This window comes from Vulpes vulpes, chromosome 16, assembly GCF_048418805.1.
Source record: "Vulpes vulpes isolate BD-2025 chromosome 16, VulVul3, whole genome shotgun sequence".
Classification (NCBI taxonomy): Eukaryota; Metazoa; Chordata; class Mammalia; order Carnivora; family Canidae; genus Vulpes; species Vulpes vulpes.
The window spans coordinates 13,195,801-13,208,488 of record NC_132795.1 but is presented as its reverse complement, the minus strand read 5'-3'; the positions used below and the strand labels follow the sequence as shown (position 1 = coordinate 13,208,488).

The window sequence follows — 12,688 nt, the reverse complement described above, 5'->3', positions numbered from 1 at the left end:
CATGAACTGTTAATGATGTCATAAAAAGAAAAATATATATGTGTATATATATATTTGTGTGTATGTCTATACATATGTCTATGTATTTTTATTTAGGTAAGTTCTCCTTCATATAAAAACTCCCTTAGTAGAGAAAACCTTGTATTTTAGAAGTTGTAAAAATATACCAATCTAAGTTAATATTCATTGTTCACCATATATACTCTGAGATTTCTTACCGCTCCAACTGTAGCTTCACTTGTAGGCCATATGTGGCCAAACCCAAACATCCTTCAGGATCCAAATCAAATGCCACCTCCTCCTTGAAACCATTTATGATCTTCCTACTGTTAACCACAGAGCATACTATGATGGATGATTAATGTTGTTTTCATTCCCTCCTTCCTCTAAATTACAATGGCCTTTTACTTGTGCTTTTCTCATTCTTCATTCAACTATTCACTCATTAATTCATCCATCCATCCATATATATTCAACAAATCTTTAAAGAACCTATGGAAAAAAAATATAAAGAACCTATGGACATGCTGGGTCCATACCATGTGCTGAGTATAGTAATGGGCAAAAGAAATAGGACCCCTGTCTTAATATGATATACACAACCTAGTCGAAGAGATAAGACATTAATCAAATGCCTCAAATTGCTATAAAATTGCAACACCAATAAGTCCAGGGAAAAAAGAAACACACTGTGCTGAGACAGCTTATGAACAAGACTTTGAACTTGTCAGGGTAAATCAGACAGCCCCTCCAGTAGAGTGACAAATGACTTTTGACTGAAGGATGCATGGATGTGAATTGAATAGACAATTTTCCAACCTGGGAGAAGAGATGAGTACAAAGAACCGTGACTGGAGGAGCACAGACTGTCATGCACGCTGCATAGGCAGATAGAGACCAGACCATGTAGAGCTGCCCAGGCTGTGGGGGGGGGGATTTTAGTTTTTATCCTATGAGTAGTGGCAAGCACTGAGAGTTTTAAGATCATTCTGCCTGCAAAATGGGGCTCTTTATATCCCTATTTCTCCTCTGCCATTTAATTATAAGCTTCTGGGAAACTGGCGGTCTTGCACAGTTTCCTATGCAATACCTACCAAAGCTCCTCTCTTAAAGCAGAGGCACAATAAATATTGAACAGCTGAGGGGGCCATCTAGTTCATGAGTGCCCTCTACCCCTACCCCTAGCCCAGGACACTGGCCTGAAGCAGAAAAAGAGGCTTGCCAACCTTAGGCATGCTTCCGTTTTGGAAAGACAAAGAGAAGGCAAAGCAAGAGTTAAGTGTCTTCTAATCTTAACATATTTAAATCAGTCATGCAGGTGAAGAGCTTCAAAAAATGTATTGAGTCTGCTGCAATAAACATTTTATTTTCAAAATGCCAGCCTCCTGTGCAAGCTCTTTTTTGTTCTCTCATGATGTTTCCATTTCCTGGGCTGAATCTGTCACCTAAATGAACAATGCCTACATTTCTAGGGCCCGAATGAAAATAGAGTAGGCAATAAATCAAGAATAAAAGCAGTGATTCTGATTAAAATTGAGCCTTGTGAGCAATTGATATCTCATTCCTGTTTCCTTTTGAATTGGCTTTTACGGCAGAATGTATTTGTGGCAGCTAGTACATTCTGTAACCCATGTAACTCTGATCAATCTGCTAATCTACATTTCAATGCTCAGGGACACACTGTACATCCTGTTAGTCTATTTTAATGCACTTCTGAGCTTGAGAGGTTTTTTTTTTTTTTATAAACTATACACACACACACACACACACACACACAATACCTTCACCAAAAAATTCTTTGATTTTTCCTTTTTATATGTATCTTGTCTGATGCTATGTTCTAAACAGAATAAATGTTCAATTAGTGCTTGCTGATGAGAAAAGGAGTAGATGAAACCAATTTTTTTTCCTTTCAGCCAAAACAGATAGGAGGGTAAAAGGTGATACGTGCCTGAAAAAGAGAGGGCATGGTCTCTATAAATTTTGTGAAACCAATGCAAATGGCAAGAGACCAATTGATTTCCTACAGGAGTAACATTTTTCCAAAGCTATGGAAAATGCTGTTGTGAGACCCAAACCAGGCCCTAGGTCTTGATTTCATCTGCTAGAATGTCTCCCCATTCATATTCATGTGTCAAAGATGCATGAGGCCCAAAAGTCTAGGTTACCTTTGGGGAAATATTTGGACTTCCCTGGGCATGAAATATGTGTCCTGGAAGATCTCTTTCTCAGAGCTCAGTAGATTGACTCCAGTTTTCATAGATTTTAAATACCACATTATTTCCACAGTACATCCTCATTCATGGCATTTGTCTCTTTTTCTACTTACCATGATTTTTCATTTGTTTAACTGTTATCTCTCTCTCCTAGTAAGATATGCTCTCCATGAGGGCAAACACCAAGGGAGTTTTGCTTCACAGCAAATCCCCAAAGGTTAGTCCAGTTCCTGGCATATAGTTAACTCCTAATAAACATCTTGAATTATTAAATGAATAAATTTTTATTTAAAATAACTGTTATGCCTCTCTGATCAGTAATCTTTTATTACAAGAAACCCACTGAAACTTGTTCAATAACTAGTTTCTTCAAGGGACTTAGCAGAATCTCATGAAACCAGGGACAGACCAGGAAGGAGCCAAGCCCTAAAATGGGAGAATGAAAGCTCTCTCCATATCAGATTGAGCCTAGTTTTTCATCTCTGCTTCTTTCTGCATCTCCATCTGCTCCCTCATCTCAGCCCCCTGATCAGCTCCTCCTGCTTTGTTCATCTTGTATGTGACCTGAAAATCTCCAGGTTGCATCATCATTGCTCAATTCCAGCAACCATCACCACATGAATCAGACTCTCTGCCCCTTAATTCCGTAGGACAGGAGTTTGGTGGGCTCTACTCCTCCTCTTTATGATCCGAACATCACAGGATAAGTCCCTAGCCAGTCAAAGGATTGGTTTTTGCATTGCAAATTTCATCAACAGTGGTTAGAATGAGGGGAGAAGTCACAGATCCAGATATGGTGAATATTTGTCCAAGACATCCACAGAGAAGAAAACGCAGTGATCTCAGATCTACACCAATCCCCCAGCAAGCACACCCAGGATCCCTGATACCTCTTGGGGCTGTGTCGCTATCTTCCATTGACAATTGCTCCCTCCGATAGATTGATTCAACAATGAATGCCACCATCTACTGGTGATACGTTCTGTCCTTTGGTGTGCATTACTACTTTGGGGTTTCTTCACAGGTCCCAGCTTGATGTGTCATTCCATCCAGCATATGCAACTCACAGTCCAGTAAAATTTCTTACTCTTCCATGAAACACTAATAACAAAAAATTCCTTAAGAACTAGCCTCCTGCAATGAGCTGTCTTCTAGCCAAGTTTTATGTGGAGTTATGAAAGCCGAAAAACAACTCATCATAGCCTTGTCAGTCTGAGTTAGGGGCACGCCAGTAAAGGGACTTGAGGACTCTCACATAGGGTGCCCAAGTGCCCATCACCCAAGTACACATCTTGGATACTTACCTCTCAAGCCTCAACAAGTCACTCAGGGCGAGTGACTAGCCTATCACCCTAGAGTGAAAGCCTTTCTAATAATCTCCCCTTTCCTCTACGACAAGCACCTTAACTATGATGAGGCACTAGAACATACCATGCTTCCCAGGGAAGCCTGCAAGAATATTAAATATCTGATATCTGAGAAGCTTGACATATACCTTCTGTCCCTGGGAAACAGGATTAATCAAAATCCTACGACTCCCAGAGTGTCAGAGACAAACATAAATGTTTGCCCTTTTTCTTCTAAGCCGGGACCTGCCAGATGAAAAAAAAAAAAACAACCTGTAATTTAACCAAGAGATGTGGTTCAAAAGTAAGCCTGAAAAAGCCAAAAAGTCCAACCAGAGGAGAAAGGGTGAAATATTAACAAACTTTAAGAATCATATTTTGAATCCTATTTTGAAAATCATATTTAATGACCTGAGGGAGATACTCATTATAAATTCCTAATAAAATGAGTTGTTTAAAATTGGGTGCCACACACAGGACATCCTCACCATCGTGCTAAGATGCACAGAATGAAAAAACAAAAAGACTGAAAGGAACAAAATAATGGCCATCGCTGGGCTAAGGATTATAGGGATTTTTGTTTTCTTCCTCTAAGTTTTTCTGTGTTTTCCAGACATTCTGCAATTTGCATGTAAGGTTTTATAAATAGAGCAAAAGATGCCACTTTCAAAATAACTTGACTTTTTAAAAAGGAAATCAAATGCACCCCTACATTTATATGGAAAATGCCTGCCATATGATTTTAGAGCAGTTTCCAAATCATAAAACAGGCATGGATATTGCTGTATATTGTTTTTGCATTCACAGAAATAAAATGCAATGCAGGATTTATCTCCTCAAATGAAATGTGTTCCCAAGTATGTGCCTCCACGTTTTTATCTTTAGAAAACACAGCAAGAGCTCTGATTCATTTGTTTCGAAGTAGATTCATTCTAAAAGTTTATTCCATACCAGTCGCACACCAGATGCATTGTGTTGGGTCTTTTTGTCAGAGTTTTGAAAGACTTTCTTGGAACATTCATGTTCTTTTAGATTTGTCTTTTCTTTCAAATATCTCCATCTATAGCACTGTGAAGCTCTGTTCAAAAATTCTTAAGGAGCTGTTTGTTCCTCAGCATCGAGGGAAAAACTGTTTCTTTGACATGGAACTGGAAAAACAAATGAGCTTTATTCTGTGTAGAAGGTTGAATTCCCTCTGTGCACAGCCCGGAGTGCAAACCTAGGAGCCATCAGGACTCAGGATAAATAAACAAGAGCCTGTCACCGTGAGGACCCATCCTTCTCCCAGTGCTCTGGCCTTTTAGGGAGTTGGAGGAAGAAACCCTGTCTCCTCCATACTTATGCAGAAGTCAGTTTTATTCTGGACTCTGGTTCCAGAGAGAATTTGAAAAAAGAGCTGCTGCCTCCTATAGACAAGTATGGTTTTGTTTTTGTTTTTTGAACGAGTTTGGTTTTTTAAAGAAACCATTTAACCTTACACCTGAGGCCTAGATAATAAATGCTCTGACCTTGTACTTCCTTGATGAGTCTTTTATCTTTTACTTCCTAACACTCCTTTGTGAACTCTATTCTTTCTCCCATGACCAAATGGCCAACTTGTAACATCCAGCCCTGTAAAGGGGTGATTAGATAGAGCAGGTTTAACTGACTTAATTTTTTTTTAAAGATTTGTGCTTTTACCATCTTCGTGGAATATAACTGGCCCTGAAATGGAAGTCAAGAGATGCTTGTCCTGTTTTAATTCTGCTAAGAGCCAGCTTTCTAACTTGGTCACATTATTCTCCTTTTCTGGACCACAGTTTCCATCACCATGGTAAAAAAAAAAAAAAAAAAAAAAAAAAAAAGAATTTGTAGCTATATATCTCTGAGCTCCCTTTCATTCCAAAATTAACTGTTTTTATTACTTTCAGAAACTGTGGGCCTATTAAAAGGGCTACATTGTCACTCTCATTAGAAGAAGACAGTTGTTTGGAGAATTTGGGGGGAAACAGCACTAGTGGCTTTTGAGAGGGGACAACAGTCTTCGTCACATCTTATGTTGTTTGCAGTGCTCAGAGAAGTCATGCCTGAGGACTCCTTCTCTGAAGAAGAGAGTTTCCGAGGCCAACCTGGAAGGGAAAAAGGACTCTGGAATGCTGAAATACATCAGACTGCAGGTATTGACACCTGGATCAGAAACGTCACTGGAGCAGTAAGAGGGAGGGGTACCCTGCTTACTTACTAATGCTTGAGGCATCCAATGCCAGTTAGCACAGTGTTAGCATGAAGAGCCCTTTAATTGGTGGGTAAGAGTGCCACCAAGTGTGCAAGGGAAAAAGTCCCTTCTTGTAAGCCAGGCAGCTTCCACAGAGGTACAGCTTGGGAGCTCACTGGAGCCATGCCTTTGCTCACTCACCCCATGCCATGGTGCTAATACCCCACCAGCATGTGGTGACAATGCTCACCCCTCTTAGAATGTGATACTTTGGGTCTGAAGCCTGCATCTGCCGCTCTGGCTTTGGGACCTTGGGCGAGCTGCTTAATTTCTCTTGGTTTTACCATGGGGATTATAACACTAGGCCCATCTCAAAGGATTATTGCATAGATTAGAAGAGATAGTATACTTACCTACTTATCTAGTGCTTGACACATTGTTGTATTGTCCTTAAAACCTAAGCTCTAAATCATTACACATATTCCCCCAGGGGAGTTGGAGTGAAAACTTGTTTTCTGGAAAGTTCTTTTCTTTAAAGATTTATTTATTTATTTTAGAGAGAGAGAGAGAGAGAGAGAGAGAGAGAGAGAGAGCGCGCGCAGGAGAGGCAGAAGGAGAGGTTGAGAATCTCAAGCAGACTCTGCACAGAGCATAGAGCCTGAAGTGGGGCTCGATCTCACTGACTGTGGGGTCATGACCTTGTGAGCATGACCATGAGATCATAACCTGAGCTGAAACCAAGAGTTGGCCTCTTAACAGACTGCACCGTCCAGGTCCCCCTTTTGGAAAGTTTTTAAAATGGTTAAAGATCTAGACCATCCACAACCTACATTTATCACCTGAAATAATGGAGGTACCTGGGTGGCTCAATCAGTTGAGCATCTGACTCTCTCAGTTTTTGGCTCAGGTCATGATCTCGGGGTCAGGGGATTGAGCCCTGCCTCAGTGTCTGTGCCCAGTGAGAGTCTGTTTGAGATGCTTTCAATCTCTCTCCCTCTGCCCCTCCCTCCCACTCATGCTTGTGTTTTCTCTCTCTCTCTCTCAAATAAATTGAGGCACCTGGGTGGCTCAGTCAGTTAAGTGGCTGCCTTTGACTTAGGTCATGATCCCAGGGTCCTGGGATGGAGGCCCATGGCAGTCACTCTGCTCACCAGGGGGCCTGCATCTCCCTCTGCCTCTCCCCCCATTCATGCTCTCCCTCTCTCTTTTTCTCACTGTCTTTCTGTCTCTCTCAAATAAATAAATAACAATCTTTTAAAAAATGAAATAAAATCTTTAAAAAATAAACCATCTGAAATAATGGATTAAATAGGACTTTTGTGGCCTGATCTAGTGCAATAACCACAGTGTACAATGTTTCAAAGGGAAAATGTCATCCAAGTTTACTGGATTAGAAAACTAACTTTCTCATGGAATTCCTTTATAACTTAGAGGCTACTCATTGTCTTCAGTGGACATCAACTCCTAATCGAAAGGAAATGGGATCCCTGGGTGGCGCAGCGGTTTGGCGCCTGCCTTTGGCCCAGGGCGCGATCCTGGAGACCCGGGATCGAATCCCACATTGGGCTCCCGGTGCATGGAGCCTGCTTCTCCCTCTGCCTGTGTCCCTGCCTCTCAATCTCTCTCTCTCTCTCTCTCTCTCTCTCTGTGTGTGACTATCATAAATAAATTAAAAAAAATTTTAAAAAAAAAAGTCCACTAAGATTTTTAATACAAAGACTGTAGAATAAGCTCTATGAGAAAAAAAAAACCAAAAGACTCCAGCCAGTATATCTTTGTATGCATTGACTAATAAGGTATAAAGTTCATTCTACACCATGCCAATAAATACATTACCATTTTAGAAAGTATTTGAAGGTCATTTAAGGAAAGCGGAGAAGGGAAGTGGCACTTAGGTTTCAAGAGGAGTACAGCAATCAGTGTCTTCAAAGATTTTAAGATGTGATTTCCATCTTTTCCCAGGTGATGAGCCTGTCGCCTGCTCCTTTATCTCTGCTAATCAAGGCAGCACCAATTCTGACAGAAGAAATGTATGGAGACATCCAGCCAGCTGCCTGGGAGCTCCTGCTCAGCATGGATGAGCACATGGCGGGGGCCGCAGGTAAAGACAGTTCACCCATGACCTTGGTTGCTACTCCACCATTTAAACAAGAGAGAAGTGCATCCATTCCCTTTCACTCCTAGGTCAGATCAGCAGCAATCTCCAGAACCCTAGACACAGCTTTGTACTATAGGGAGGGAGGCTGAAGTGCTAAGTATACCCTTTACTTTTTACCACATAATCTGCACAAGAGTTTGTCTCTCCAAGGGCATTACCAAATTATAAAATATAATTTTCTCCAGAACCTACATTTTCACTATATTTCACAAAGCATGTCGTGATTTCCCAGATTTACTATGAACCACCATCATTAACTTTATTAAATAACACACAAGTAATGTTTTGTGTCCAAATTATACTATCAAAACAAATGTGCTGAAGATTAGGTCACATATCTAAAGCCATATAGCCAGTAAAAAGTACACACAAAATGTGAGTTCTTCACCTTTTTTCCACTTCTTGTACATATTCTTTTAGTTTATAGATTTCAGGATTCCTTCTAGGGTACACTAGGCACATAGATATATATACCTAAGTACCAATGTATATGTTGTTTCCTTTTTTGCACAAATAGGACATACTCTAAAGACTTTTGAGCTTTCCATTTTTCTAGAAGATTTTTATCTACAAGATTTTTAAAAGAATTTATTTGAAGAAAAATCTATTCCAACTAGGCAGCACATACCAGGAGTATTTAGGAGCACTCTACCAACAGGAGCCCAGGGAGAGCCTTTTATAGAAAAAGGACAGAAGCAAAGTAAGGCAATTATTGACTGACTGTAGCTAAAAGCCAAGTTGGTTGTGTGTGATTGGTTGTCCTTAGCATTATGATTTGTAACCTTGAGGTATTTACAGGCTTAGATTTTGAGGATTAGAGCTACATCATTCTAATGGTCTCTTTATTTAATTATTTTAATAGTCCTCCCTTTTGGTCATCTTCTCATACATGAGAAATGGACCCAAAATTTGGTATTAATGCCACTCTCAGCAGATAAGAGTTATGTTGCTCTTGTCTCATTGTGAAACTCAGAGGTTATGATGTCAGATCCGTAAAACAGTTATTTTTGCTTTTCATCTCATTGTGCATCTTCTTTCTGCTTCTCCAAGAACAGTGAGACCATGTGATAGATGGTTGATGGTTTTGAACAAGCATTTAAGATCACTGAGAGGACCTAATACAGCAGGAAGACTATAGTGATAACTATTAGAAATGTAATGCCAGGAGACCAACGGATGCTTCTCAGCCAGAGTCCCCATGAACCAAACCAGGTGGTATCAAATAAATTAAAGAAAATACCTGTTTTAGCCCAGTGGCTTGTTTGTAAGTATTTTGTATTTGCTATAATACTAGAGGTTTGGATCTAGGTACAGCAAGGAGTGTTGTACCCTGACAGAGCAGATTCTGTTTTCAGCCAATATGTAAAGCAATTCTATTATCTAAAACCACCTTAGCAAGAAAATATAGAGATTTTGTTGTACAGCTACGGCCTTAGCTGTAGATCCAACCATAGTTGCCAGAGTAAAGGAGCACTGTCTCTCCCGTTCTTTGACAGAGAAAAAAAAGCAAGTAGCAAAAAAGCAATAGGAATGAATGTTTAATATTGGAGATGATGATCTTGATCTGTGTAACTTGGGAGAGCTGTCCCCAAGATGCCATCTGCATCCGAGGAGGAACCTCCCTAGTCAATTTTAATTTTAGATCTCCAGCTGGTGTGCAGTTCCAAGAGTTTAGAGGATCTCTTTTTAATGAAGGATGTAGACCTACCATTCAAGTTCCTGAAGTTTGGCTGCCACCTAGGTAGTAAGGAGGAGCTGGTGCGGTCCCTTCCAAGGACGTTCAAAGGCAGTCTTCGTTCTTAGTGATCCTACATTAGAAAGTGGGAGACACTAGTTTGGGGGGTTGTAGCAAGATATTTGAGGAAACTAGAAGAATTTGAGATCCAGTTTGGTGTACAGATAAATAACAAACATCAAAAACAGTGAACAGGACTAGAATCTGATATCCACAAATGTTACAATTTTTTTACTGAACCCTCACGATTAGTAAACCATGATTTCTCTAGAAATCATCCTTATTTCTATCAGAGATAATCACAGTAAGGCTAATTTGTTTGCAAAATAAGTCTAATCTCATTAAACGTGGTCTGATTATTTACATAAGTGCAGTATGAATAGTGATTAACCCTGTAGGCTTTTTTAAAAATCTGCTTTGCTGGAACTTTTTATAAGGAATCTTAGATTGGACTTTTAAAAACCTCTCCCGGCTTAAGAAGCCTAGTGAGGAACTCACCATCAGACTTCACCTGGAAAACTTATAGATTTGGCTGAATTCCTCTCTCCTTGAGGTCTCCAGGATATCCTGAGTTTCCTGAGCCTGCCAGGAAGTGGCCTTCCTTGCTCACATGGTAAGGCTACAGCGAATCCTATAAGCAAGACACCAGGCCAGTTTTTCCAATGAGTTTTTATTGGCTCCATCAAGTCAAACCTACTTTGTTAAAACTGTCTGATCATATCTGCTTCTATGCACATTCTCAAATACAACATTCCAGTCAAAGTCTTGGTAATAAAACCAATGCTTCCAGTTGTGGCCTGTTATACAAAAAAACAGGTTCTTATGGATTCTGGAGGAATCAGGTAAGGAAAAAAAGTTAATGTTTCCATTTTATTTATAGCAATAAGCTTTACCAAATTACCATAAGTCATAGATGGCTTAAGAGAAAAAAGGAAAAAAAATATCCTTAAATCTGGAAAAATAAAACATTAAGGAACCAGCAAGATTTCAAAGGAAGAGGGTTAAAAAAAAAATAGTAATCATCCTCATCAGTCTGCTCAATCTCATATCAGTAATTCTTATTCAAACCTGAATCCTTTTTTTCCATTAGTTCTGGAAATTCTTAACCAGAATCTTATGAAGATTCATCTTCTGAAGATGAAGCACTTCTGCAAAAGTATTGAGTAAAGCAGTAACTAAATGACAAAAAGACCTTTAAAAAAGTAGCCATGATTAAAGATCTGATGAGAGTTCATTTGATAGAGAAATATTATATGTCTGTGGCACACAAAATTTAGGATAATAATTGGACAATGTGAGTACTGACAACTTCCTAGAAACTTTGAACAATTTCTGGAATATCTGTATTAGTAACATACATCCAACACCTATAACTTCAGAAGTTTATTGTCAATTCTTACTTGACAGTGCTGCCACATAATTTAACATGCCAAATAAACCTAATTATTAACATCTCTCTTACAAGGTGAGAGACAAATTCTGTGAGGTTTTCTAGGGACCCTCTGGGAATACTCAGTTACTTTGAAATCAAAGAGACTTCATTTAGAATTTGATTTGGGGAAATTGCCAAAATGTCAAAAGGTTTGAGCATTTGAGTAAACAGGATCTCAGATCATTATGAAATAATACTTAATTATCTATTTAACAGAAGCCACAATTTAAAGCTCTTCCAAAAGGTTTTGAAAGGTAAATACAAGGGCACCTGGGTGGTTCAGTGGGTAAAGGATCTGACTTGATTTCAGGTCAGGTCATGATCTCAGGGTCCTGAGATGAAGCTTTATGTTGGGGCCTGCACTAGCTGGAACCTCTTCAAGATTCCCTCTTCCCCTACCCTCTACTCCCCTTTCTTTCTTTCTTTCTTTCTTTCTTTCTTTCTTTCTTTCTTTCTTTCTCTTGCAAGAAAAAGAAAGAAGAGATAGATGGATAGATGGATAGATAGATAGATAGATAGGGTTTTCTTAAGTTATCAAAGACCTGATAAAGACAACCTGAAGCACACACAGTAAATTATTTTGGTAAAACCACAAAATCTTTGCCTTGCAGGCAGATTACCCAAAAGGTAAAAAAACAATTTTCACAGTCTTTTATGAGAAGCAGACTGATAGTCCAAGAAAAGTTTGGTTTCTTAGCTGAGACAAAACCAAATTCTAACTTTTTTACCACTGTATTTTTGATATTACAACTCATTATTTAAAAACTTAAATACATCAATTCTAACTTTAGTTAGTTTAATCACATGTAAAATTTATTTTCCAAGATTCCTTTTCTATAAGCATTCTACAATTTTTTTCATACCCATTCAGATTTTGTTCTGCTTTTTAATCTTCCTCATTCTGGAACTACCGGTCATTCTACTTTACTCACCTATTTTTTAGTCTTATTACTTCTAAGTAGTTTTAATTGTATATATTGATTAGGATTCTTAACCCTTAGGATCCTTTATTCCTAGTGATAGCTAAGAAGCAAGCAATTGTGGACTATTATAGTAGCATTCTGTGGATTGGCAAATTTATTAATACATTTCATAATTTCTAGAAGTGTGTTCTTCCTCATAGTAAATCTTACATCTATTTAATTCTTAACAATTATGTTTATCCATGAAAATTTCTCAAGACATTGAACATCTAATCATTTCATCTTTCTTGCTGATAAATTCTACATCAGAGATAACTTGAGATTATTTGACTTTTAGTAAGCCTATTAGAATAAGAGCATTATATTTAATGCTGATAGATCTAAAGATAGTCTTGTTTTAATTAAATCAACAAACTTAAACTAGTTTTTATTTATCATAGATTATTCTAAGTCACACTGATATAGAAAAGATGTTAACGTTTGAAGCCAACGGACCAAGAAAGAATTCTTGACATGCTTTTAGTGCAAAGAGGGGTTTTATTAAAGCACGAGGACAGGACCAGTGAGCAGAAAGAGTTGCACTGGGGTCATGAGTAGTGGTCTATTACATACTTTCAAGTTGGGAGGGGGTTGGGGGTTAGTGTAGGTCTCTAAGGAATTTTGGAAGCAAGGTTTCCAGGACCT

At 38.8% G+C, this 12,688-nt stretch overlaps 1 protein-coding gene across 50 annotated transcripts in view; it reads left to right on the top strand.

Annotated features, from left to right (window-relative positions):
- Positions 1–12,688, top strand: part of UNC80 (unc-80 homolog, NALCN channel complex subunit) — a 216,077-nt gene that overhangs the window by 125,066 nt on the left and 78,323 nt on the right. For all 50 annotated transcript variants that reach the window (XM_072743068.1, XM_072743067.1, XM_072743044.1 and 47 more), the window contains 2 exons: positions 5,611–5,718; positions 7,719–7,857. In XM_072743068.1, the coding sequence (XP_072599169.1) occupies positions 5,611–5,718; positions 7,719–7,857 (247 nt within the window). The remainder of the gene's footprint in view (positions 1–5,610; positions 5,719–7,718; positions 7,858–12,688) is intronic.